Consider the following 27,618-nt stretch of genomic DNA (forward strand, 5'->3'; position numbering starts at 1 on the left):
AAAATTCAGCTGACAGTTGTTACTCACTACAACGGAGGATTAGTGCCAATTAAAGAGGGAAAAAATGGAGATTTCATGATGAGAAGTAATTATCTTAACCCTCGTTTCTCTCATCAAATTATTACAATTTGTCTTCATAGTGACTTTTTTTCTCAATTAAATTCCAACTTTATTCTTGTAATATTACAATCTTTATCTTTTTAAATTAGGACTTTATTCTTGTTATAGCATTACAACTTTATTTTTATAATAAATTGTTCTCGAAATCCCATTTTGTTCTTCAATATGACCCTAGTACTCCAGAGTACACATGAAAAACTCCCAGCATGCCTTTCTTCGCACCACGTACTTCCGTGTACCCAGCATGCCGTTTCAGAAACATGGCGGCTGAGTTTTCATAACATCGATGCCTTTGCGGTCAGTCGTTCGCCCATTGCACTTTTGAGAAAATAAACAAGACAAGAGTTGTGTTGCAGTGGATTTCACACCATGCCGAAGTATTACGAAGAGAAAGAGACTGATGACAGAGCCTGTGCTGGAGTCAGAGAAGACTTTAGAGAATGTCTCCTTCAACACGACTGCGTTGTAAAGGTACGTAGTTTATGTCCTCTGCTCATATACAGGTGAGGAATACAGCTGCAGATTAACTGGTTTAATACGAAGCTACATTAATGCTGAGTTACTGAACCACACATCAGTACTTATCTCCTGTTTATATGACGGTAAAGCCCCAGTCATCACTGTAACACCACAACAAACCACATCCACCTCAGTCAGCCAACCCAAGGAGTTGAGCTAACAAGCTAAGCTAGCCCCACACCCTTCCATTCCCTTAGCTTCTGTCCCACCAAAGTCCATTCAGAAAATTTGCAATTAAACATTTTGTCGTAACTTGTACAGCTCGTGGTCATCGGGTTGGCTAACTCCAGCTAATGCTAGCTTTAGGTAGCAACAGTTAGAGGTTAGCAAAGATGCTGCTCTGTCACCATGGTTGACGGTGGCTACTACTACTGTCTCCTTGGTGGTGAATAAATGTACATTTCCCTGCTGACTTTCTATAAAGGTCTATGTAATTATTATGGTGTTCATGTTATGTATGAAAGACGATGCATCGCAGGACCTAAATAGTTTCTTCTAGTTTATGGTTATTTAATAAGAGACAAACCACGAATATTTTATTTTTCATTAAGCACACAAGAAAAACAGGTCAATTAAAGGCCTGTTAGCCGGCCTCCATATTCCTACACTGCACCTTCACAGGTAAATAAAGATGAACAACATGTCAGCTCCCAAAAGTGAAGCCAAAGCGTCTTGATCGCCACCTGGTGGCTGGCTAATTATATGTACTATGAGTACTGGTTTTAGCACTTACTTCGATCCTTCTCCTTAGAATTTATGAATTTTTCTTTTGGAGGAAAAGCTACGTCAGATGGAAATGAGTAAAAGCTGCAAGTCGATCAATATGCCCCAGTCATTTTTGCTTTTGATAAAAATCTGTCAATAATGAAGAGTTGTTGATTTGGATTGGATTAAAAAACATAGACGAAGGCTCATGTTGAGGAAAACACATTTGACTAATTGTAAGTACTCTGATTTGATAAAGATAAAATGTCCAACTTGTTGGTTATTTTGTCAGGAGGGGAAACTGCCCAGCCAGTGTTTGAAGGAAGGCCACTGCAAAGCCCTGCAGACGTCATTCTTTGAGTGCAAGAGGTCGATGGTAAGTCTACGCAATACATCATGTTATGCTTCCTGCATGTTCTACCCAGATGTCACCTCTCACCTGAATGTTACGGACATTTCCATCTGTCCCAGACAATCTCCTGCTGTGGTCTTCATATGTGAAAGACAAACTCTGGACCCTTTTCCAGAGTTCCTGTCTGAAAATGGCTACAGAGAGATAATATGGGATTCATGTTTTAAGCAAATACTGACCAGTCTCTCTCCTCTATCTCCAGCTGGACACGAGGTCACGATTCAGAGGAAGGAAAGGATATTGAGGAACCAATGAAATGCTGATGTTGCTGTGTGGTTGAGGTTCCGGGTTGAGCAGCTGTAAATACTTCTCTTGTTCACGGGTCAGTGTACGTGCAGAAACCACATCCGAATGACATTTGTTTAAAAAGAACAACCACGAAATGTGAAAGAACTCAACTCAAGCACTTTCATTTCTTCCCTTAATTTATGTGTTATTTTGGATGAATGAGTGTGTGTTTAATGATATGATTAAAATAAATAAAACAGACTTTCTACAAAATTTTTAATGTCATGTCATTATATAAAAAGACCAGAATTAATTATACAATTTCCTGTGTATTAAGAACCTGTTTATCATGGGGTCATCACACAGTTGAATTAGAAATGAGTCTTTACAGCTTGAAGCAGTGCAAAGTTACAATATACAGTCAGTTAAACGTTTTTTGGCGAGTAGTCACTTTAAAGCAGCCATCATCATCTTCTCGAACTTCTTCATATCCACCTTTTTAATAATGAAAGCCTTGTTCGTCGACTTCAGGAGGCCCAAGGTATCGACCACCATCATGCCTCGGGTGTGCGTGCCCATCAGCTCCACGCTAACTGCATGGCGGTCGCTCTCTGTGATGAACAAGTCGTCTACGGCGGCCGCCATCGCGTAGGAGTCGCAGGAAACGAACCCTGTGCCGGCGACAAACTCTTTCTTGAATCTCTCGCTTTTCGACACCTCGATGCTGTGGCGGAAGATCCGCGCCATGAAGCGAGCTTTGTCGGTGTCCTGTGCCAACCAGGCGTCGCAAAACTCCTGTAAATACCATCAGAGACGTCAACACTGAGATCTGCGGTATTTCTCTGCCTTCTTTGTTGACGTATTAAATTCTTATGAAGTAAATTCTTTATGAGCTGTGATGTTTTTCAGCAGGATTAAACAAAAACTACTGAATGGATTTCCACAAAACTTGTTGGAAGGATGAGACATAGGCCAAGAAAGAACCCTTTCGATTCTGCCAGATAAGATCAGTTCCCAGGGAAATGTGCAATTTGGTGCAGATCCAAATAAGATGTAGTGGATTTAAACAGGGTTTCAAAAGTAGACTGTTGGGCCTTAGAGGAGGTTTAAATCTTATTGTAGTCACTAGTTTGTATCAGTAATCTGTGTAAAAGACTTACCCAGGACAGTTTGCTGTAGCAGGTAAACTCCCAGCAGGCCAAGTAAGTGGGACACTGGAACTCGTTGAGTACGATGTAAGCAGCTTCTGGATCAGCAACAAAATTAAACTCTCCACAAACCGTGATGTTTCCTCGAGCTGTGAAAACATACCACAGAAAAAACACATTAAAACACTGTATTACAGCAAAACATAGGGGAAACAGAAGGCGTGGATTTGAATCCTTTAGTAATTTGATTAGTTACAAACACGGGTTTGAGAAATGTTAAAAATGTGACATTTACAAATATTATTCACTATTCTATACAAACAATTTCTGTAGTAAAAGGTGTGTACATATTCTGTTTTGTATTTATTTTTTAATTTCTATTCTATTGCCTTTTTTAAAATTTCTCTTGTCTACCTCATTTGTCAGCTGCTGTAAGAAGTGAATTTCCCAAGTGTGTGATCAATAATGTTTTATATTATCTTAGAAAATAATAGTTGTAATACAGGAAGTTGCAACCAGACACTATTGAGCTGTTCTGATTAAAAAACAAACCATTTATGAAAATAGTTATTTATATTATATTACTGACATTCAGTGTTTCCTCCCATGATGTAGAGCCCTCGCAGTTTACTCGGTAGAGACGGATCCAACTTCACCGCCAGAGCCAGGTTGGTGAGCGGCGCCGTGGCAACCAGAGACACCTGGGGAATAAACACAGATGTAACACGTGCAGGAAATGTTTTTTTTTTTAATTGAGCGTTGTCTCTATCACACCTCTCACCTCTCCTGGGTTTTCATTGACGATCCTGATCATCGCTGACACGGCGCCCTCCTTCTGAACCAGATCCAGACCGGGGGGGTTGGGGTCAGGAGCGTCTCCGAGCCCGTCCTGCCCATGGAAGTGTCCCGCATCAATGGTGTTCCCAAGAATCGGCTTAGCAGCACCTTTAAACACTGGAATCTGGCACACGAGAGAAGAGTCAATTAATGCTTTATTGCTGTTCTTAGTTATCGTTACAAACTATTAGAATTTGGGAAATATGAATAAATAGTCAATTCCATGGGATGATATAAATTTAGAGACATTTACGTATATTGCAATTCTTTTAATAATAAATACACTTTTTTATATTTTATTGCCATCATACTGTTACTTTAACATGAGGAAGACAGTATTTTCACCAGTCCTTTGACTTTTCCTATTATTTTATCTATGGAGACGAAATGACGTTTCCAGAAAGTTTACTATATCCTGATATAATGTATTAGTTTTTCTAAATAACATGTATGACTTGGCTAAAGCCCAAACAACCCTACTACTACAAGATGAACAATGAAAGTTTCTAAATTAAAATTGAAACATTTGCAAAGGAGCACATTTGTTCTTCATCAATAAATATCAGTTTGAATATTTTCTTTCCAAATGTACTTCCTTGTGATTTTTATAATGTTTTTTGTCCAACAAAAGCAGTGACAACAAATGTCATCGCTCTTCTTTTCTGGAGTGTTTTTTTTATTTAATGTTACTCTCAGTACCTAGAGCAAGACTAGAGGGTTTTTACTGTCGGGCCCCACAACTGTGGAATAAGCTCCCTTTGTCAATCAGACAAGCTACCTCAGTGTCCTTGTTTAAAACGCATTAATTGTAATATTATCATTAAATATACAGCAGAACGTAGAGTGATGAGGAATGATGGGATTGAACCGAAAATGCTGCAGCTCATGTTCGATGCTCTAAACCTCTGGATCACCTGATGTTGTCATTTTGTAATTTACCAATTATAATAATTAGAAGTCCACTCATCCAATGAATCTTACTGTGCTGTCAGTGTTTGTCTGGGTCCTGCAGTCATGAGACTCGAGGAACAACAGCTCACTGCTGAGCAGTTTTATGATCAGAAGCTTTAATCAACACGTGGCCAGAAAGTTCACGTCAGACAGCCCTCGAGCAAACACACTGATGTGAAACAAGGATTAAACTATTTACATCTGCACTGGACAGAAAATGCACCCACCTCCAGTTTATTACAGGCTTGCAGAACGCGCAGAACGTTCTTACACACGTTGTCCACCGTGGTGTTTCCGTGCACACAGGTGATGCCCAGCAGCTCCACGTTGGGGGCGGCCAGCGCCAACATGATGGCCTGAGCATCGTCCACACCGCAGTCCACGTCTACCAGCAGCTTTTTAGTCATCATGGACCCTGAGGAGCACAAACCTTAGTGCAATAAGACTTAATCCTATTAGTAAATGATTAAACTCAGAATAACATTCCCACAGAGCATCACTGACCAGCGACTGAGTGTAAAGCAGAGAAACGTTGGTGTGTGCGGCCTGGAGCTCTTCCTCTCACACCTGAAGTATGATCAGCTGCAAACAACCTTTTTTTACCGTTACACAATAGATAAGAAGTTAATAATTAATCAGGCACAATTTTTTCCACAAATGAATGAAAGACATCTCTTCAATAAACACATGGCAGCAAAATAGATAACAGTCAAAGTCCAATATTTGAGGCAGAAATCCTTTACTTGAGGAATATGTAAAAAAAAAATGTAACTGGCATTTTCATTGTGGGTAAGTCATGGGTCTCTGCAAGCTAGTTTGGTTGGTAAACATCATGCACATTAATTTTATATAGATATTTGTGATTATAAACAATACATCATTTCATTTTATTTCAGTTTTGTTTTTGTTTGCCTTATAAACTGGCTGAACGGGATTAAATACAAACAGAGGAATCTCCAACTATCAGTAGTTTACCTTTCACACACTGTCAACACAAACCACTGAGACACGTGAATGAGCAGCAGGTCTACGGTCATGAGTCTGTCTCTCTAGTGTGTGTGTGAGTCTGTCTCTCTGTTGTGTGTGTGTGTGTGTGTGTGTGTGTGTGAGTCTGTCCTACTAGTGTGTGTGTGTGTGTGTGTGAGTCTGTCTCTCTGTTGTGTGTGTGTGTGTGTGTGTGTGTGTGTGTGAGTCTGTCCTACTAGTGTGTGTGTGTGAGTCTGTCTCTAGTGTGTGCGAGAGTCTGTCTCTCTGTTGTGTGTGTGTGTGTGTGAGAGTCTGTCCTACTAGTGTGTGTGTGTGCGTGAGTCTGTCCTACTCGTGTGTGTGTGTGTGTGTGAGTCTGTCTCTCTATGTGTGTGTGTGTGTGTGTGTGTTGTCTGTCTTCTGTGTGTGTGTGTGGTGTGTTGTCTCTCTAGTGTTGTGTGTGTGAGTCTGTCTCTAGTTTGTGTGTGTGTGAGTCTGTCTCTCTAGTGTGTGTGAGTGTGTGTGTGTGTGAGTCTGTCTCTCTAGTTTGAGTGTGTGAGTCTGTCTCTCTAGTGTGTGAGTGTGTGTGAGTCTGTTTCTGTTTCGCTAGTGTGTGTGTGTGTGGTGTGGTGCATGTCTGTCTCTCTGGTGTGTGTGTCTGAGTGTGTGTGTCTGAGTGTGTGTGTCTGTCTCTCTGGTGTGTGTGTGTGTACCTCACCTCCCCACTGAGCAGGTGAAAGTTGCAGCGTTAACTCGTCTGAGGACAAACAGTCTACGCCTGAGAATCACCGCCATACAGAACAACAAGATCTGAGAGGAGGGGAAGACAAGAGGTCTCACTCCGCAGGCATTTCTGTGCACCACAAAGAGCAGCGAGCCGCACAGTGTAGTACTCTGTCTAAACTAAACAGTTAATTAAGTTTGATAACGTCATCATCCGACTTACTGTGGCCGCTCCTTAATCCCCCTAATTTATTCTTTTTATTCTGTAAATCTTACGACTTTTTTTCCCTCAATAAATTACGAATTTATTCTTGTAATATTTCAATTTTATTTTATTGTTATCAGGTGATCTCAGATCTATTTTCTTGGTCATGGCCCAGGTTCACCCTCCAAACATCACTTCTAGAAGCAGAGGGAATCTGCGCGTTCGTGACAATTTTCGGACTTGACAGTGGGTCATGGTTAGGCCATAGAGGGTTAGGCTTGCTTAAGTGATTCATCTTTATTACTAGACGATTTATGTTACATACGCAAATACCGGAAGTACCATTCAGAGGAAACGCGTCGGTTGAAGTGCGACTTTTTTCTTTTCTTTTGTTAAATTTTCTTTTCTTTATTCTCCATTTTTCTAAATTAAATAGTCAGATTAGTTTTCATTATTTAGTTTTAATCGATGCACTTCAGCATTTCAACATTCCCTCTCTCAGGAGTCATGGAGCAAAATGAAGCCAGAGAGTTTCACTTTCAGTCTTGTGCTCTACTGAGTGTTATTATAGTTCCTTGTGGAATCTGTGAAAATGTAAAAAAGCATCATTCAGTTGTTTTTTTATGATGACCAACAAACAAACAAACAAACAAACAAACAAACAAACAAACCCTCTTGAAGGAGGAAAAACGAAGATCATGGTTTTACTCATGACGCCTCTTTTAATTCACTGGGACAGTAAATTAGCATCAACAAGCTTTTATTCATTATCCAGTTCCAGTTCCTACGTCTGAGGGGGTGCAGGCGTCTCCTGACCTCCCCCGTCCAGCCTGTGTGCATGTACAGCTCATCATAACTCACTCAGTAACAATGGATGAAACTATGACACCAGCCATATCGACATAAATACCTGTAAGCAAAATAACAACTGAAAAATAAAATTCACTGTCTCTGTCTCGTTTTGTACAATAAGGTACAGTAGAGTCCGCAGCAGGTAAACGGACAACAGAGGAGGTGTTGATGATGGTCGGTACGACGATACAATATGCATTATGTCAATTCAGTCGGAAAACATTTATCAAGTGCTCATTGCAAGAGTAAACTGCAGTTTTAATTTTCATGCAGGTTAAATTAAAAGAGATTTACATTTTTAAGACTGAAAGACAGCCTGATGTTTATTCTTTTTTCTGGATATAACCTGCTGGAATGTCTTTAATATATTGATACTAATATTTTAGATTAGAATAATAAAATAATGTGATGCACAAAACTCAGATATCACATAAGAAATCATTGTTTTACAAACACTGGTGAGTGAAGTGTCATATGTGTTTACTTTTCTGAAAGATCTGTGCTTGGTATAGTATTGAATATTTGTGTGACTGAAGAGGAAAGATGAGAGGGAGAGACAGTGGGAGGAAGATGACAGACGGCAAATAAATCAGATAAACGACTTTAACAGCATCATGTTAAAGTGCAGGTTAGGTCCAGATAAATATCTTAACAGGCAAAGAGTTTGAATGAAGCTGATGGATTTAAAGAACATTTAAAACATTTGGCAACTTAACATGTGGACAGCTCCAAATGGCAGAAGGATTTTTTCCCCTCACCACCTAGTCAAGAATAAAGTCTTAATATTACAAGAATGAGGCAACCTCCTCCAAGTCTGTGTGGTTGTTTCTTCTGAATAGACAGTTTCTTACAGATTATTTTAAAAGACCTGACACCTGCTGGTTCCCCAAAGGATGAAGTATTTGGTGCTTTATGAAACATATAGTGAAGTATAAATTAACAAGCTGCTTCACATTCCTCATTCAAAACAGACAAAAGGCTGATTTTGCAGTATTCTTCCTCTAAAATGACACGTAGCATAACATTATACGACTTTATTCTTGTAATATTATGACTTGACAAATACGATGAATTGTTGATGACCTCAGCAGAGGCCCACTTTGCTATTGAGGCTGAAAATGAGGGAATTCTGCAGAGAGGTTGTGCCTAGTGTCGCTTTAAAGAATGAAACTGTCATTCTTATTTTTTATTGTCAACATATCCCATGAAAAGTCAGAAAACAAACTGTGCTGGTCCTTTTCTCAATGTTTTCCAGCTTCTGTGCCGTCTCTGTAGCCTCAGGCCGATTACTTCCGAATGATAATTAGAAATTAGCCTCAAATATATAAATTCAGCTGGGAATTGTACTCAAACGTGTTCTTTGGGGAGGATTTTAACAGGTGTGTTGCTGTATGTTTGGTCTGCTGGTGAGTTTTTATGGCAGAAGGGTGGTTTACACGGGGTTGACTCACAACTACAGTACCCATGTTCCCCATAGTGAGGGAGGGATGTTATCCTGTGCAACAGTGTGGCTCACTGGTGTGTTTTTAATACGCTGTAGAAGAACAGTGGAACTCTATGTTTTACGACTGAATGGGCAAAATCCGGCTTTGGAAACAGAAAATCCCTCTCGGCTGAATAAAATCATTGCTCTTCACGGGATATGTCGACAGTAATAACAGCTATAGAGGATTTCGAGCCTTATTCTGTAGCTGACAAACTGGTAACATCAAATAAAAGCAGTGTGGTCATGTATGGACACCTTCAACCAACATCGTCTTTCTACAGACTGGGATATTTGCACGTCTTATTTCTATTTACGTTAAAATCCAAAGCGGCAGTTCGCCTCCTGATGCTACGACTGGTCCTGCAGCTGGAGTCTGGACAATGGCTACAATGAAACACAGAAAGTATCTTCTGTTTGCGGCTGTGAAGTGGCCGTGTGTCGTTCTAGTACTGTTGAGAAGAGAGAGAGGAAACTGCTATAAAACGATCTACAGTAGCACTGGCACTTGGACATGAATCATCTTAACAGTGACTAAGCACAAAACAAAGGGGCTGTTGTTCCAGTCCGTGTTGTTTTTTTTTCTTTGTGTGGTGCCATCAGCATTATCCCCCTCCTTCAGTCTTTTTGGTTCAGTGTCCACTTAGGTCTCAACCTTCCCGTACGTCCCCTCTGGGGGGCGGTATTGTTTGGGGAAGGCCTTGAGCTGGAGAGAGTTAAAGGCGTATTTACGACATCCCACGTTCTTCATGGTGTTCTCTCTCCTGCAGCCCTCACTGTGGACACACACAACAGAGGCATTATATACATTCCCATTCAAATAGAGCCTGACCTAGACTGTAGATAAAGCACAACATAGCCGGAGCAATCACCACCTGGTGGTTGGCTGCGGTATAGGTCATAAACCTCGCCTCCTCAACGTTATTGGTTGGGACAGGGACCAAATAATTTTTCTCAAAGATGATATGAGTAAAGATATACATTTATGTTTAAATTTTAAGTTGAAAAAACATGTTTATTTTCTTAATTCAAGTTATATATATATATATATATATATATTTATTTTTTTTTTAAATAGTCATTTATAATAAACTTTTACAGTTAAACTGTATAATGTTAAGCCTCGGTAACATATCTTTGTGATAAGGTTTTGATAATGAATCGCTGCCAATGTTTTTCTAAAATATATATCAGCTGATATATCTGTATCTTGAATATTGGAGTCAGTATAGACCCCAAAAAATCCATATCACTTGGGCTCTATTTTCAAATTAGTGTGGGTGCAGAGACTGACCTGCGCATACAGTCCAGAGCCTGGTAGAAGACCTGCGGGGCCAGGGCGTGCTCCTGCTGCAGGATCTGACACTGCTCTAAGGTCAGAGACATAGCCGTGCGGTCCTTGGCACTCTTACAGCTGGTGAAACGCACTCCGTTCAGGCGGCGACATGCCTTCAGGGTTTTAGAGAAAGATGTTAGAGGAGGAAAGATGGAGCTTTAAAATTTCAGGGGCTGAACACAATGCATGGAAAAGCACGTCTACCTCGGCCGCCTGCCACAGAATCTCCACGTTCTTGCTTTTCTTGGCGCTCACGTTCTGGCTCAGCAGCTTGAGCAGCTCAGGAAGACTGCTGGTGCTGTGGGAGCGGGGGAGGCCTGAGGAGATGACAGAGGGGGAAAATGAAAATCCCACTCACTGATGATAGTTTGATGAACGTGTGCAGACTCACTCTCTTCAGACAGGACTTCTTTAAACTGGTCGTAGTATGAGCTGAGGCGAGTCATGCTCTCCATGTTGATCACCTCTTGCAGTGACGTATCTCCAAACCTGGAAACATTTATGATATTAGAAGAGAGACATGGGACATTTTTTTGCCGTTCACCTTTCCTTTGCTCCGCACTCAGTGACTCACTTCTCAGCCAGCGTCTGCTGTTCGTTGATCCCTACATTGAAGAGGATGGGCTGCACGCGCAGCAGCATTCCGTTCTGGATCTCTCTCGGCAGGGAGTCAAACATCGCTCCGGGCATCGGAACCCTGACGTTGAAGCCGTTCCTGTTCCCTGTGATCACTGGCATCATGTCGGGGGCAAAACCCGAAGTAGCTTGTGTCACTTTGAAGGTGACGTTTCTCAGGTCCATCACTCCGACACTCATGTCCTCCAGCATGGCCAGCTCCTCGCCTTTAAGACAGGTGGGGTGAGGTGGCACAGAGCTTCATGATGACGTTAATTCACAGATATGATGTATGATATGTCAACTCAACATTCACAACCTAAATGATATAATATAGAAACACAAAGAACGCTGGCGTCTAAGCATCCATTCTGCATGTTTGTGTGCTTGTCTTTAAGGTGGCACAATATGTCAAAAACAGATTTTAATGAAATATGATGGAAAGAAAAATCTTGTAACGTTTTAATGAAGTTTGTACCAATTTATAACCATTAAAACAACAATTTGGTTTATGACCTTTGAACTGTGAAGCCATTTCATTTCCTGCCTTCTGTCATTCATGTGTTGAACTTTTGAAAAACGTTTGGAACTTTTTGTGGACTGTTTGATTTCTTTACCGATATTCTCACAGTGGACTTACCATAGGTGCTGAGCAGACCCTCATACTGCACCAGTAAGCCGATGGTGTGCAGCTGCCTGAGGAAGCCCGAGTCACACAGACAGTTCCTCAGCTTGAGAATGAAGCCACAGATCAGAGCCGTCAGCTGTAAGCAGCACAAGTCGTATCAGTACAGTGACGGGCAGTCAAGTTTTTGTTTTGTATTTTCCACGTGTCATGACATGTTGTTTATCTGGAGCTATACATGCATTAAAAGACAGAACAGGTGGGAGGGGGAGGCTGACGGACCGTCTGGCAGAAGACGACGTCGCGGCGGTACTGCATGGTGAGGCTCATGGCGATGGTCGGGGCGCTGTCCTGCATCAGTAGAAACACCATGGCCTTCTTGGCTTTGTCGCTCATCAGAGAGACGCAGTCAGTGTGTGTGGTGAGGAGAGGATAGAGGGCGTCGCTCCACTCGCCTGCAGACACCACGCACAAGTTAAACTCTCACACACACATACACAGGGTACATGCAGACACTGAACCTATACAGTTCATATAATATAAGTAATATAAGTTCATCTGCATAACTGAAATCCAAGAAACTAAAATATCTGAACAACATTTATAGATGTCATATGTTCTGTGAACCATTTTTTACCACTGAAGTAGTGGTCAGGCTAGTTTTTAACACCTTTGTATTCTGTTCTCAAAACAATAGTGGGATTGCCAGATTTCTACAATTTACTTTGTGTCTTAATTTAATTTCTTTTTGTGAAATCTTGTGATTCTCTTAAGCTTTAATAACAGTAATACAGTAGTTGGTCTTCGTCTTTTTTTCTAAAAAATGTTTTTTTGTCTTACATGTGACATGCACGACATATCTGATTTGTAGAGGACATATTGCTCTCACCTGGGGACTTCTTCTCTACTTCTGGACTCTTATCTTCAAGTGAAATACAGAGAAATAAAAACATTAAATTAATAAAAATTTGTATTCTAGTTTTACTTTCAATTCTGCATTGTTTAATATTAACATTCAGAAACACTGGAGCAGCTTGAAGTGATGAATCTGCAGATGTGTGGATGGGGGCTCGCTCAGGTCTGGTGTGAGGATGACGAAGATGAAGGCTGACAGGTTGATGGTGACGAGGTGGATGCGCGGACAGTGATGATAATGGAGGACGACGTGATGGTTGCAGTAATGATGATGATGGTAAATCAATTATTTTATGGTCAGGATGTGGTTACTATGGATACCTCTTAAAGGCCATTCATTCATATGAAGCCTCTGGTCTTTGAGGACTGAGGTGAGATCAATTAGTACATGAATGACTGATTGTACCTCATTCACAGACTATACAGCAAATGTGTGTGTGTGTGTGTGTGTGTGTGTGTGTGTGTGTGTGTGTGTGTGTGTGTGTGTGTGTGTGCACCTTTCTTGGTGTTACTAGGCTCCTCGTCGGCGAGCAGGAAGACGTCCTCAGAGCTACTGTCACTCTGGAGTTTGTCTCGCTGCAGCAGCCTGTCCACCCTCTGGATCACACACTCCAGACTCTTAGTAACATTTAACCAGTCCTTCTCCTGCATCAACACACATCATAAATGTTTAGTTTATTTTGTTCAGATAGAATAAAATAACACCTGAACAGAGGCCTCCAGACTCTGTCTTACCCACTCCTCCTTGTGTACATCTGCGTGCACGGAGGACCGCTTGTTTTGCTCCCTTCGCTGCCCTCTGGAAGAGCCATGAGGCGAGAGGGTGAGGTGGCAGCACGAGACGGGGAGGTGGGGTTACGAGAGGGGGAGCGGGATGGAGAACGAGAGGAGGGTGAGAGGGAGGAAGAGGATGGCGAAGGGGTGCGTTGCTGGATGAACTCTGGGCGGGCGGCTGCCAGGGCGAGGATGGCTGATGACAGGAGCTTGGAGTCGCACGCGGTCACTAACTGACGAGTCTGCAGGAGGAGAGGAAGAGGAGGAGGACAGAGAGATGAAATGTGCTTGTACAGGAGACATTAGGTGAAGGTAAATCAACTGTGTCTCTGAACAACTCTATTTGAAGCTAAGAACCTATGACAACTGGAATTACCGCCCTGCAGTTTTATGCCTCTGCCAATCAATCTACATGCATTTTTTTCCCAGGTCACTGTGACCTTTGACCTTTGAACACTGAAATCTCACAAGTTCTTCTATGAGTTCAATTGACAACATGGTCAAAAGAAATTCTCTAAAGGCAGACTTGAGATAACGTGTTCAAGACCATTGACTATTGACCTCCTAAATCTAATCAGTTAGTCTGTGAGCCTAAATGGACATTTGTGCCTAATTTGAAAATATTCATTCAAGGCATATACAGGATATCGCGTTGACAAGAACGGGACAGATGGACAGACTGACAACCTGAAAACATCCTGTGAACACTGGCTGTCGCCAACACGGAGGCAAACGCTAACGAGGCAATAAAAGGGTTTTGTGAAGTCAAAGTGACCTTGACCTGTGACCACTAAAATCAAATCAGTTGATCTGTGAGTCCACGTGAATATTTGGACAAATTTGAAGATATTCCCTCAAGGGGTTCCTGAGATATCCTGTTCACAAGATTGGCACGGACAACCAGAAAACAAAAATCAAGAGTGTGCTGTATCTCTGCTTCAGATTTTCACTGATTCCTCTGAGTGTTGTGACATCAAACTGAGAAGAAACTGCAGCTCAGCACTTGATCGTCTTACCTTCTCTGTCAGGATGGCCAGGGTTCTCTCCAGAGCGTTGGCCGAGCGTTCCTTGGCAGCTCGCGACAGGCGTTCGGTGTAGTAACACACTTGCGTCTTCAGAGTGTTGATTTGACCAATCAGCTCCTTCGCTTTCACCACATCCTGAGGCTGATATGTCTTTGCTTTAGAGCCAGAGCCAGCAAAGCTTTGAATGTGCATTGACAGAAAAAAACGGAAAATAAGGAAAGTGTTGTATACACGGCAACTACAACACACAATCTGTAATCGACTTGTACACATAATCTCACCTCTCCTCCTCATATGTGCTGATTTATGAGAAGCAAGTAAACAAGAAATGCATAGAGTAAGATTAATTAATAACTTAATCACTAAAATCAAACACCACCAAGAACCACATGTTTTTTGTTTTCCTCCACTCACTGTTTTCTGGCTTCCTCGAGCTTGTGCAGCAGTTTTCGGAGGCCGCAGCCTTTAAAGCCTTGGTGATGTGCTGCAGGAGCTCCGATGGTCACGACATCATATGTGTGGTCTGATTGAAGAGCAGAGTGTGAAATAAGATATTGAATCATCAGTATCACTAAAAGTCTGGACTCACATAATCGTGTGTGCACAGATACCCACCATAACCGGACTCTCCCTGTACTCTCATCCTCTGGATATGAAGGTTAGTGGGTATGAACTCCAGCTTCCTCTCAGCTTTCAAGGTGCTCGCCTTAAAGGACGGACCTGAAGGAAGGAGGAGGTCACAGAGAGGTCACATGTGTCTGTATGTCATGAAGGTGAAGATAAAAGTTTATTTTGGACTGATATCAACATTGATTTTTTATTTGTTTTTCACTTAAAGACACTTCCACTTATAAAGTTATTATAATCATTAGAGATGGATTTAAAGGTTCAGTGTGTAGAATTTAGTGACATCTAGTGGTGAAGTTGCATGTTGCGGCTGAATACCTCTCACCTCATCCTCCCCTTCCAAACCAGAACCAATGGTAGCGTTCAGCTGTCATAAAAACTGAAAAGGTTTTTAGTTTGTCCAGTCTGAGCTTCTGTTAAAAACATGGCGACCTCCGTAAAGAGGCCCACTCCCGATGTAGATATAAAGTATTTAAATATAAAGGGCTCATTCTAGGGTAAAGAAAACAACAATTCGTACAATTTAGATGAAACACACTAGTGAAAACATCACTAGGATTATTCTATATTCGATTTCTGCCAAAAGATCACTTTCACCTAAATCTTACACACTGGACCTTTAAAAAATAGACAAATAGTCAATAATATAATCTTGTGTTGGACTCTTCCTGCCTGGTAAAAGCTTATATACGTCCTGTCTCCACTTTAGTTACGTTTGTTTTTTTTGTTCAAGATCTTTGTTTTAGATTTGACATGTGAAATCAGTGGCGTCTGTTTTTATCACAAAACAGTTTGTGGTTCTAACCTTTATACTCATGCAGGTCACTTATGGTCTCCTGGTAGGTGAGGATGATGGTCTGGTACTGAGTGATGATCTGCCTCCTGAGGTTTTCCCAACATGGAGACAGCTCGCCCAGTTCCTCCAGCTCACACACCCTGTGAAGCACAAAGGCATTAATGATTCAGACATCCAGCTAATGCACTGATGAGCTCGCAGCGGGAAGCTGGTGCAGCTGCTTCCGTTTATGTCTCTGAAATAAACACAAAGGTTGCAAGTCTCCATTTCCTCACATTATTAACATCACAGCCACCATTAAGATGGTAATGAAGATGTTGTTTTTGCTATGGAAGTTTCCTGGAAGCTGGTGAAAGGAGAACTCAGGCAGCAGCTGATGTCTTATGCGGAAGAGTTTAATGTGGACTTGATGCATCAAGGAGACCAGAAGGTGGAACAATATACAAACGCTAATAGAGTTACATGAGCAATTATCACCCCCAAGTCTGAAGATGTCTCCCACAGCATCCCAGTATATCTTCCTCTACTTGCGTCACCCATTCTAACAGCACATCCATGAATGGCTAGAATTGCTGTCACTCTCTATGTTACATGTAGGTGTTCGCAAACTATTGGATAGTTAAGCCTAAAGTATGCATTCCTAAATCACATTGTGTCCTTACGTCTTGCCACTGGTGAAATACGCAAAAGAGTTGAAGTTGGTGAAAGTTGAAGTTGGTGCCTCTCTGTCTGGAGCATCTGAGTTAGATATGAAAGTCCCTAAGCATAGACGCGACAATGTACTGTTGGTTTGCCCTTTATCTATAACCTGACCTTGGGTTCTGCTTAGAGAGAGAGGGGAGTATCTGTGGAATTAGACAGGCACTATTCTCCTGTACAGATATAATGCTATATACACTCTATACATAATATATAGTGGCATATACAGCAATGTGGGAGGATGGTCAAAAAGAACAACATCCTCTGGGGTAACAAAGATATAATGTCCCCAAGGAGACAAGAAAAAGATTTTCTCTTGATATAAACACACACTTAAAGACAATTATCATAATAATGATGCCATACTTTTATGATTGGACTTAAAACCAAGTCAGCATTTTCCTGAATTTATCCAGAGTGTGAGAATGAAAATGTTCGAGTCAGTTACTCCGAACATTTTCCTTTTCCTGCCACACCCCCAATAAAATGTCAGAGTGAGCCCATGTGAGAAAACTGCAGGAAAAACGAATTCACAGCGAGTGAGTGGATGTTTCTAACACACTACAGATGCGAAACTGAAAACCCCCCAAAAAGAATACAAATAGCTCAGGATGAAAAGAAGGTGCCATAAATGTCATAAAGTTTCAAGGAATGAGGGCCGTCGCCAGTGTCAATGTTCTGAGAACAAAACCCCTGATTTCCACAGCGCACTTTATACGTCACTTCCAAGTCTCCTACTTTACTCAGGTGCCCCCCCTCGGCTGAACGTACCGGACATTTTCCTTTTGTTGTAAAACATGTCTGACTTCCACAATCTCCTCCTTTATGCGTCCATAAATAAGACAAGTTAGAACCTGTCTAAAGACCTGACTGGAGCCTGACACCTGCATGACAACACTGCTGTGTGTTAAATCGTCACCACCTCCCTACAACACCATGTTGCTCCCACGGTGAGACATTCTCCCTCTGCTCATTCACACAGAGACAATGATCAGACGTTACCTGACGGCATCTTCCTCCAGCAGCAGTTTGACAAACTGCCGAGGGATGTGCAGGGAGAGGGCGCTCTCTGCCATCTGCTCCAGGATCCGCAGGTGGTTTCCATCCGTGGTGGGGAAACGGTACGTCCGAGACATGACGCCTCCGAACACTGACGCGGACACAACATGCAACATTACATGAATCGAAATGATGCGAACCGGATGTCACCTGTTAATATTCAGATGGAAACACTCACCAGCCTTCAGCAGTGGATCTTTGCACAGGGACGAAGACTTGGATTTTATACCCATGGATTCAGTCAGGCTCTCATCAACAGGGAGAACCATCTGACACACACACACACACACACACACACACACACACACACACACACACACACACACACACACACACACACACACACACACACAAATCCATCAGAACTTCACATCTAACTTCCCTGATCTGTAACAACTGGACTCATCAAAACCGTATCACCAGAGGTGTCAGATATATGTTCTTGTTGTGCAACTGTTATTTATTATAAGCTGATTATTTTGAGTTTCTCATTGATTGTGTGTTTTTTTCCCCAAAAATTCCCTTACACAATTTTTCGTGTCCACAAACAACTAAAATCCTTGAGATAATAAGTGTGTTATGAAATAAGACGTAAACATAGAACATGAGCTTGGAAAACAAATGAAGTAATGCATTGGTTGATTGATTTGAATGCTGATGGTCTTAATTGACAAAGCACTTTACTTAGTTTTTCACTCACTCTTCCATTGACAGTGTCTCCTCTCTGTAACCTCGCGACAGGAGCCCTCTGCTCGCGCTTCTCCTCTATCTGCCAGGCGATGACGGTGATGTTGCCCACGCGCTCGCTCTCCGCTGACCTGACACACAGCGACATCAAGTGAATCAATACCCCCCAAACTCGAAATTCAGCGTGTCATTAAAATCTTGTGGTCATTTACAGAGGAAATTGTCTCTGTGCGTTACTTGAGAGTCAGGTGCAGTCTGTGGTGTTTGTCCTGCAGCAGCTCCTTCACGGAAAACATGGACGAACCAAGCATGTACATCTGTGACATAAAAACAGAAGGTTTTAAATAATCTCCCCCATAAACGTGTAGAATGAAGGTTTTAAAGGAGACATATCCTGCTCATATTCATGTAGATATCCATAGTCTTGTAGTCCATTGCTGCAGCTCCTTTTTTCAGACTCTATCTGAAACACTTGGTTTTCGTTAGGGCTGTGTCGGTATCTTTTCTCACCGTGGTGATAAAGCAACATATTACTGCGGTTTCAGCAAAATTATGGCAAAAAGATGGTCATGATGACATCACAATGCACCGGAAGTATCGCCCAGACAACTGAACAGGTGCTTCAGGTGTTTTAGGACTTTAGGCTTTGTAACTTTGCAGAACAAAAAATCTTTACAACACACTTGAGTAAAGGCAAAAACAAAAAAAAGCACCATATGTCTCCTTTAATAAATAAGAATGTTCTTCATTTCCTAACATGGAATTTAAAGGTCAGTGCTTTTGGAAGAAATGATTCGAAGTCTGGGGCTCACCGTGCCCTGTGTGCGATCCTTCACATCATAGACGGAGAGCTTGACCTGAGTCTGCTGGTTGATCAGAGAGTCCTGAAAGAATGCTACACTGCTCAGGAAGATGGGGTTACTGGTCCCCTGCAGAAAGAGAGACAGTGGGAGAGAGAGCGATTGGATGAAGGAGTTTGGAAGTTTCCAAGATCCGACAGGAAAGAAGAAGGGCAAGCGAGCAATAGGTCACCTCAATGATTTCAGTTTGAGCGTGCTTGGTCCAGAAGGCCTGGGGCGGCGTGGTGCAGCTGATGGCGACAAAGCTGGTGGGCTTACGATCCAGAGATGGAGTAACCAGTTCACTGCAGGCTGCCACATAAAAAAAAACACAGGAGGAGATTACAAACTGCAGGATTTAGTAGCTGCATGGTCACTAATCCTCGGCCATGGGAGGAATGTACTTAAATACTGCATCTCTGAGTTGTTAGCACTTGTTGAGCAGCAGTTGCATTAAAGCTTTCAGGCTGAACGAGACGGTCAACAACATTTTCCACCAGTTTTAGAAGCAGCCTTCTCCCGTATTCAGCTACGGACAGTTCACACATGTAAACCAGATTTATTCTTCATCAGAAGTCGTGTCTGACTTTATCTCACCCACGTCATGTTATACATTTGTGCATCAGATATAAAATTCGTTGAATGTTCTAAAGCTTCAGTAGAATATTATTTGAAAAAATACTTACACGTTACTCTGAATTGTTTTCCTAAAAAAGTTAATTAAAGGTTTTTTTTATTGATTTGTTGGGTAAACTTTGTTTGCATTGCAGGTACATCCCTGGCCAGTAGGGGGTGCTGCAGCCCCCTCAGCACTTCCAGAATGTAAAATAGAAATATTGATTATTTCATGGTAATTTACTATTTAGGATGATAGATTAAAGATGGACGACATGACAGCTCCCTAAAAGTGAACTCAAATCATCTTGATCACTACCTGGTGGCTGGCTGCAGGATAGGTCGTAAACTCTGCCTCCCCCATGTTAGCAGATGGGACATGGACCAAACTAAAATGTCAAAGTACACCTCATATAAACTAGTTCTTATCACAATGACCAAATGTTTTTTATTTCTGTAAGTTTGGTTTTTAATTAATTAATTGAGGCTATAAATATGGGATGACTGACTCTTCATTGGTTGAATGTGCATAGGGGCGGCCCCTTGAGACCACGGCTCCACTCGTGATCATAACTGAGCAGACTCTGGCATCCAATTACATCAAAAGCTCAAGATGGCCGCACCCGTATCCTAAAAATGTTAGCTTCTTCAAGTGGAGATGCATTCTTCATCTTAATGTATAGTCTGGTTTGGGCCTTTTCATGTAATTTGTTAAGTGTACAAGTAAGTATAAATAATTTAGCATTACTAATAGATAGAAAAACATACACTGTTTGATCTACATGTAAAATATACATGAAGTGTATCGTTTACTTACCCACACTGAACTCCAGCACAGGCTCGTCTGGATCCTGGCTTTTGCCTGTAGGATGGAGAAAACAGGGGGTGGGGAAGCTCTTGTTACGTGCCCTGGTATTTCATCATCAGTGAAGTGAACAGGTTACCATGGCAGCAGTTACTTAGTTACCTGAGAGCGCCAGTCCCATCATCTCAGCAGAGAGATCAAACGTGTTGGCCCGGTAAACTGACCATGGCCGATGGCGGGGGCTGCGCTCCCTTCCGGACATGGTTTCACGTCAGGGGACGGGGATTGATTTTGTATTAGAGAGACCGTGGAGTAGAACAGCTTGGAGCAGGACACAAATCCAATCGTCTTGTCACGTCAGTCCTTTGAGATATATGTGCGTTGGTTTCCCTTGTGTGTTGATCCGAGCGGTCACACGTTCGTCAATGACAAACCTGCAAGAAAACGAGAAGAAAACACAAAATAGATCATCATCTGTCCTCAAAGAAACTGCTGAGACACACTGCTCATATTACACCCATTGATAGTGATGTCATCCTTTCATCAATGTGGCAGAAAAACAGATAAAATTAGAAAACTGCTCGTAATTAGTCATTTAAAGGACGCCACTGGCTGCACACATCCACTGCATCCCATCACCGCCTTCTTCTATTCACAAGGTTAAAGTGATAAAAATCGCTGATGTAATTTGGCTGTTTGAAGTCTGAACGTTCCACTCTCAGATGAACATCGTATGAGAGGTTCTGCAGTTTCCTGTTTGAACTCCACTTATTCATTCCCCTTTGTTAATATTCTAATATAAACAGTGAGAAAAAGCCTCTGTGCGGAGAAGTGAGAGTTTTCACACCACATGTAGGAAATGAGACACAGCAGCAGCAGACCGACTCCGTCTCCTGATGCTATTTTTTCTCGTGTGATGTTTTTCTTAATTTGAAAACAGAGTTCTGCTCTGCTCACAATGACAGGCATCAGACCGACAGGAAACAGAAAACCTTGTGATAAGAAAGCAGCAAGAACCTCCTGTTATTTTACAACCAGCTTCTCACACAGATTTGTGACTAAACATAACTTTAAATTCATAATTTCATGACCTTCTCATACAGTATATAAGAAGAATTCAAATATGGTAAATGGACTGTATTTGGATTGTGTTTTAGTCTTATCGACCTCTCAAAGCGCTTCACAGTATCTTGCACTCAGGCACGTGGACTGGAGGAGTAAGGATCGAACTACCGACCTTCTGGTTAGTGGACAACCTGCTGTACAGTATGTGGTCCTATGTCTCGACAGTGTCAATAATAATAAAAGGTCTTCTAGAAGTTTGTGGACAAACAAAAAATTACTGTATGTGTAGGAATGAAAATGATATTGAGGATAAGCGGTATAGATAATGGATGTTTGCTCCTGAGTGAAGGTTGTGGTTTTAAACTCTTCTTTATGGTCAGAGAATAACAAAGACTTGATAAACAATAAAACATTTTACAATTCTAAAGTAAATCATTTACGTATTATACCTCCTCACTGTGCTGCACAATGCCAAAGCAATATATCAATATATATTGGACTTTTGTTATATTGATGAAAATTATATTGCGATAATTTTGTCTCTCATGTTTGATCCCATTTTTCAAAGTAAAAGGTTTTCTAATGCAAAATCCTTCATGTAAAAGGCTGCTCATGTTTCTACCTGGCTTACAGTGCACCTTCAACAAATGACCTGGAGCAGTGAGACACAGGAAACTGAGTGTGCCAGCATCGGAGATTTGGCTGCTCTGAAATATTTATATCCTCTGCTGATTCATTTCCTCGCTGTGTTTCTCTCTTTGATTTACTTTGGCTTAATATTTTCTCTTGATTGAACTGATAGAAGACAAAAGACGTTTCGGAACCACTGCCGGGCCTTCACCTCTCCACACTGCTATATGTTTATAAGCTCCAGAGATGCCTTTCACGTGTCTTTCTCTCTCTCAAAAAAATTGATCCGATCTATATTTTTGTCCTGTCTGGTCTTTGTCCTTGTTTAAAGTTTTCTCCCTGCAGTTTCTCAGCTGGTATCAGTGGAAACCAGGACGTTTATTTCAACAAACAAATAGAAGAAGAAATAAGAAAGAGGAAGAGAAACACCTCTAAATGGACTGCAGTTACAGTACATAGAGCTTTTCCAGTCTTATCGACCAAGTCGATAGTCAGTAGACTAGAAGTCTACTTTCGTCCATTCGCACATGCTGCAAAGCACCTATTCTATCACACACCATTCACACATTGTCGGAGGGCTGCATGATTGTTGCCAAAATGGCAAATTGTATCTGTTATTTATGATGATTATTATTCATTGGTTTTAAGGACAAACGATTGTACTATTACTGCACCCTCACATTTATATAACGGAGCCCTGCCCTCACCTTAGTGTTTTGCTATACATTCCTACTAATGTACAAATCTATACATGCTGTACTGGTGGGCCTCTGAGGTTAAAGGGGGCCTCAAGCCTCCGACGTTTGGTTCAGCTCCTGTTAAGTACAACAAAGCATTGATATGAAGCACAGAGCAGTGATTGGAGGAGAGAAACATGGAAGAAAGGACAGAAAAAAAGAAAATGTAAAAGGTTAAGAGGGGGAGAAAGGGAGAAAGGGAGAAAGGGACCCAGCGAGTGGTCTGATGACTAACGTGAGCTGAAAACTCAAATGGCCCCAGAGAGGAGAATCTTAACATTTCCTGTGGCATGTCAGAGTCAGTTAACATTTCCATTTCACCTCTGTGTGTGTGTTGTTTTTGCTTAGCGTGATCAACTGGAATAAATGTCACTTCCCTTTCCAGCCGTATTATAAACAGACCTGCTCGACCGAGGTGATATCACGTACTGTGTGTGTTTATCTGTTTTGTGTGTGTTGCCATTTGTCCGATGACAAAGGGTGAACGACTGTGTGTGTGTGCTACTGTGCATTCATGTGTAATGACTTCAGTTAGGATGTCTATTTTTACACGTGAGCGTGGTTTGACGTCACAAAGCCCACGCACAAGAAAACACCATCTCCCAGTGACACACACACACTCACACATACGCAAATGTGACAGTTAAAGTGTGATGATCTTTGCCACTTTAATCTCTGTTCTGGCAGCTTCATGCGAGACCAAAACAGATGACGATTACAGCGGGGATGCTCTGCCTCATTAGGCTGAGGGGCATTAATTGTTGGTGGGAGCTGTCTTTTAACTTCTTGTGATCTCCGCTGCCTGTGGCACTGTGGGAAACTCTCTGGGAAACCCGGAGTGGACCCACTGCTCAACCACAGGATGTCACAGATCTTCACTGGTTCAGTCATCAGATACATGCGGTCTGCTTGACGGGAGACCAAACCGCCGGGAGTGGAGCTCAAACTATCTGTTAACCAATCAATCAATGGGCAGGATAAAGAAGTTACAGTTTTGATAATTGTTTTGTTATTTAAATCATCAAACTGGATGGCTTCAAATTGTAGACTTGGTGTTTTTCTTTCTTTTACACTGAATATGTTTCGACTAGAAGTGCATCAACTGGGAATTATCTTCACTATCGTTAAGTCCGATTGTTATTTTCCTGATTAATCGATTAAAGAATTGGTCTATAAATTCAAATCAAAAGCCACACTGTGACCAATCTGAACTGAGGCCCACATCTACTTGTCTCTTCCAAGAAGGGCTGAAAATAAATGGAGGATTAAATTATTAGTCAATTGTCAGACATAATTATTATTAATAATAATAAAACCAAATGTCCAATCAGCAGCCCACAGCATTTGAGAGGCGTTCTGATATCGATATCGGCATTGATACTGCTGATAATACCAGGTTGGGCCTTGTCAACTATGCAAATCTATGTACCGATCTGATACCACCTCTTTAAAGTATATTATTTTCACCAAGATAAAACTGCCACTTTCTTTTCCAGGAAATCACTTCTTCTTCGCTGATCCCAAACAGCAGTTGTGTCAAACTGTCACTGACAGGTACTATGACTTCCAGTGGTGTAGTGTTAACAAAAGCAATTTGGCAAAATGTAATGCTGGAAAGTCCCACAAGTCAAACAGCAAGACTTCAGTTTTGAGGGGTGTTCTGTATTCCTACATTTATTTATTTGAGTTCTTTTTCTTTTATGACTGTTAAACTAGAAAAAAAAAGTAATTCAATGACAAGCATTATCTGTATTCCAGGTTTAACCTGAGTCAGGCCATACAACAACAAAAGCAACCATCACTTCCATAGGGGGTTAGTAGCATACAGCTATTAAAATATGTTATATAAATTGTTTTTTTTAATCCAATGGTATCTGGTCAGTACTTTTTATTGGCCTATACGCAAAGTCCAGGCTTCAGATTTAGTACCGTGAAAGAAAAACGATATTAGAACATCTGGAAAGAATTTATGATGTGATACATTGAAGAAGAGAAAATCCACCCAATGAAGAAGCTAGAATCAGTGAATATTTTGTTATTCTAGCTTCCAACGCAAGTAATCCACTACAAAAATATTTAATAATAATAATGTCTGACTAATCAATCATCCATTTGTTTTCAGCACCTCTTGGGAGAGTAGATGTGGGCCTCAGTTCATATTGGTCACAGTGTGTCTCATTATTCTGGGTTGAGGCCCTATGACAGCAAACTTACCCCACTGACGAAGTGCCACTGAGCAAGAGGCTGAAACCCATCCAGCTCCACAGGTGCTGCACGCCGCTGTACGTGACTTCTGACCTCAACAAACCAAACCAGGTAAGGGCGGAGACATGTTTTGGTTTCTCAATCTTTCAAGGAAGGTTTAAGATGGTGAAAGCGGAGAAGAAGCAAGATAACAAAAGGCTAAAAGATTCAGGCGGTCCTCCCTGCAGACAGTCCTCTGGGGCGGTACGGAGACAAAAATGACCCAGTTAGAGCGGCTGGCGGCACACAGCTGGCCCCGTGCAGCTGCTGTCAGAACCGGCTGCACTGCAGTACCTCTCTCTCTCTCTCTCTCTGTCAGACCTCCTTTAACTCATCTCTCCCAAATGTCTCATTTCCCACTCGTTCTGCTCTGTCATCAACCCTGTCCCCTCTGTAAACCTGCTCTTCTTCTCCACATCCATCTATTGATTGAGTCCAGAGCTGAGCTGTGCCAAACGGACGTCCCCGGAGTCTGATCTACAGTCGTCTATTTGATGAAGAAATGTCACTCGGGTGCGCTGTAAGCAGAACTAAATGTTTTTTTGATCCGAGTGATGGAAGAGGAGTGATGGAAGAGGAGGAGAATATGCAGATGAGTTTACTCCCAAGTGGGAAAAAAACATTTATCCACGACGGCAACTGGAAGTGACACCATGTGAAAAGAAGCTATGGGAGAAGTGAACATCAGAATATGACACCATGGAGGATGATGACGATGATGATGAGGACGATGATGATGATGATGATGATGATGATGATGATGATGATGATGATGATGACGATGATGATGACGATGCTTAGCTATCAGGACGAACATTCAATGAACAAACCACAGTGCACATGAGCAGGTTCAGAAGTCTCTCAACATGCTTTGTTCAATCGCTTTATCAAAATCTTTATCCAAAACACAACAGCACAGACAGATGAAAAAAATAATACATATACAGCTGGAAGTTGACAAAATAAGAGCTTGGTTTAATTCAGCTTCCTCTCTCTCTCTTATAAATAGAGTAAAAACGGTGATTCAACAGATCAAATCTAATCCTTTACGCTCGGCTGTGAGCATCTGGGGAGGCCTGCAGGGGCATGACACTCAACATCTGGTATTACACTTAATGTGCTTTTAAAAATATACATACATATACATGTGATAAGCAACATGCTCCTGACACATCAGCTCTAATGTTTTTCTATGCACCACAGTGGGTGTCATCCAGGTCAGGGGCATAGAAATAAACAGAGCAGAGCTGTCCAGTGTAAATCTATTTATGGCAGGAACATATTATCCACTTTCTCATTCACTGACACTGGGACAATAACAAATATTGCGTCATGGTATGAGCTGATGCTGAGGCTGTGTGCTGCTGCAGGGTTTTACACACCGTCCTGCACACTCCCATACAGGCCACAGTACATAGATATATATATATAAAAAAACACACACACACTCGACATTAGAGATGAGGCTATAGCTGAGAAAATGTCTCATTGGGATGCTGTTCATCATCGACAGCATCACAGAGAACAAACGCCCTCGAACAAACCGTGACACGGTGACACGCACAGTGAGAATGAAAAATAATAATGGATAAATGATAAAAGAATCAATGTGTCTTACCGTTGAGAGCAAGGCGATGGTTTCTTGTCATATTGATGCGCATCCTGGTTCCACACTCGACGACGTCTGCAGCTAGGACTCGCCCTGACTCCCTGTGACACAGCCCAACGTAATACCTCCACTGGCTGCAGCTCTCCACTGTGTCCACACGGAAGCGCTGTCCACCCAAGCGGCAGGGACGACTGTGCTGTTGTTAATGGGTGGAGTAATAGTATCCCATGTTAAATACATTAGAAATATCTAATGCAGAGGCACATGTCCTCCAGGAAACAGGAAACAGGATACAAGATACAAATTATAAACTCTCCATAATCTTTGGATTTAGCTGCTCTTGTTTATATTGTTAATAATTTGCAGTTTGTCATAAATATATCAATTCGATACTAGATATTATTATTGCAGATTTTTCTAATTCAAGGGGAATCCCTCGATCAAAATAATGATGTAAGACACTAACTATTATAATACACTGCTTATACTAATATTAACAATATACTAATTGATCATCCAAAATTGTAACGGAGAGGTTAGAAACTATAGAAATAATTGCAAGTGAAATTGATAAAATAGGAATTCAACATTCTGTGAGACTACAGTGACAGAAGTGAAAACGGGTAAAAACAGATATTGTCAGGTAAAGACACACAAGGACATATAACACGTGATCCCTGTGTAGAATACTCACAGCTATAAACCCAGTTTGTAATATCAATTATGTTTTGAAGGAAAACAATTTTATTGTTGCTTCTGTTCCATGT

At 41.5% G+C, this 27,618-nt stretch overlaps 3 protein-coding genes and 1 long non-coding RNA gene across 5 annotated transcripts; 2 read left to right on the top strand and 2 right to left on the bottom strand.

Moving 5' to 3' along the window:
- The first annotated feature begins 353 nt into the window (after positions 1 to 353).
- On the top strand, positions 354 to 2,257 carry LOC117754393 (cytochrome c oxidase assembly factor 5). The gene is made up of 3 exons (XM_034573189.1): positions 354 to 591; positions 1,637 to 1,720; positions 1,959 to 2,257. Exons 1-3 carry the CDS (start codon positions 490 to 492, stop codon positions 1,998 to 2,000), a joined length of 228 nt encoding a protein of 75 aa, XP_034429080.1. The 5' UTR covers positions 354 to 489; the 3' UTR covers positions 2,001 to 2,257.
- On the bottom strand, positions 2,252 to 6,711 carry si:dkey-4e7.3 (uncharacterized protein LOC402865 homolog). 2 transcript variants are annotated; one of them, XM_034573188.1, is made up of 7 exons: positions 6,605 to 6,711; positions 5,425 to 5,513; positions 5,148 to 5,335; positions 3,914 to 4,093; positions 3,722 to 3,833; positions 3,145 to 3,281; positions 2,252 to 2,779 (listed from the first exon to the last, which is right to left on the bottom strand). In XM_034573188.1, the coding sequence occupies exons 1-7, from the start codon at positions 6,679 to 6,681 to the stop codon at positions 2,432 to 2,434; spliced, it is 1,131 nt and encodes a 376-aa protein (XP_034429079.1). In that variant the 5' UTR covers positions 6,682 to 6,711; the 3' UTR covers positions 2,252 to 2,431. The 2 variants fall into 2 exon arrangements, with proteins under 2 accessions (XP_034429079.1, XP_034429078.1); XM_034573187.1 differs by having other exon boundaries at positions 5,148 to 5,350.
- Positions 6,712 to 7,699: 988 nt separating this feature from the next.
- On the top strand, positions 7,700 to 7,951 carry LOC117754395. The gene is made up of 2 exons (XR_004612410.1): positions 7,700 to 7,840; positions 7,911 to 7,951. It is a non-coding gene; the product is annotated as an uncharacterized LOC117754395 (long non-coding RNA).
- A 1,049-nt stretch (positions 7,952 to 9,000) lies between these two features.
- Positions 9,001 to 26,995, bottom strand: inpp4aa (inositol polyphosphate-4-phosphatase type I Aa). The gene is given in 25 exon segments (XM_034573191.1): positions 9,001 to 9,925; positions 10,444 to 10,598; positions 10,690 to 10,802; positions 10,877 to 10,974; positions 11,060 to 11,327; positions 11,741 to 11,864; positions 12,008 to 12,180; positions 12,615 to 12,647; positions 13,138 to 13,285; positions 13,376 to 13,419; positions 13,422 to 13,656; positions 14,431 to 14,617; positions 14,721 to 14,738; positions 14,854 to 14,962; positions 15,055 to 15,159; positions 15,872 to 16,002; positions 17,564 to 17,711; positions 17,799 to 17,889; positions 18,321 to 18,438; positions 18,545 to 18,624; positions 19,120 to 19,236; positions 19,340 to 19,458; positions 20,579 to 20,623; positions 20,729 to 21,000; positions 26,861 to 26,995. Coding segments are annotated over 24 exon segments (2,892 nt in total). The 5' UTR covers positions 20,829 to 21,000; positions 26,861 to 26,995; the 3' UTR covers positions 9,001 to 9,792.
- Positions 26,996 to 27,618: the final 623 nt, after the last annotated feature.

The sequence above is a fragment of the Hippoglossus hippoglossus genome, chromosome 21 (assembly GCF_009819705.1).
Source record: "Hippoglossus hippoglossus isolate fHipHip1 chromosome 21, fHipHip1.pri, whole genome shotgun sequence".
NCBI classification, from domain to species: Eukaryota; Metazoa; Chordata; class Actinopteri; order Pleuronectiformes; family Pleuronectidae; genus Hippoglossus; species Hippoglossus hippoglossus.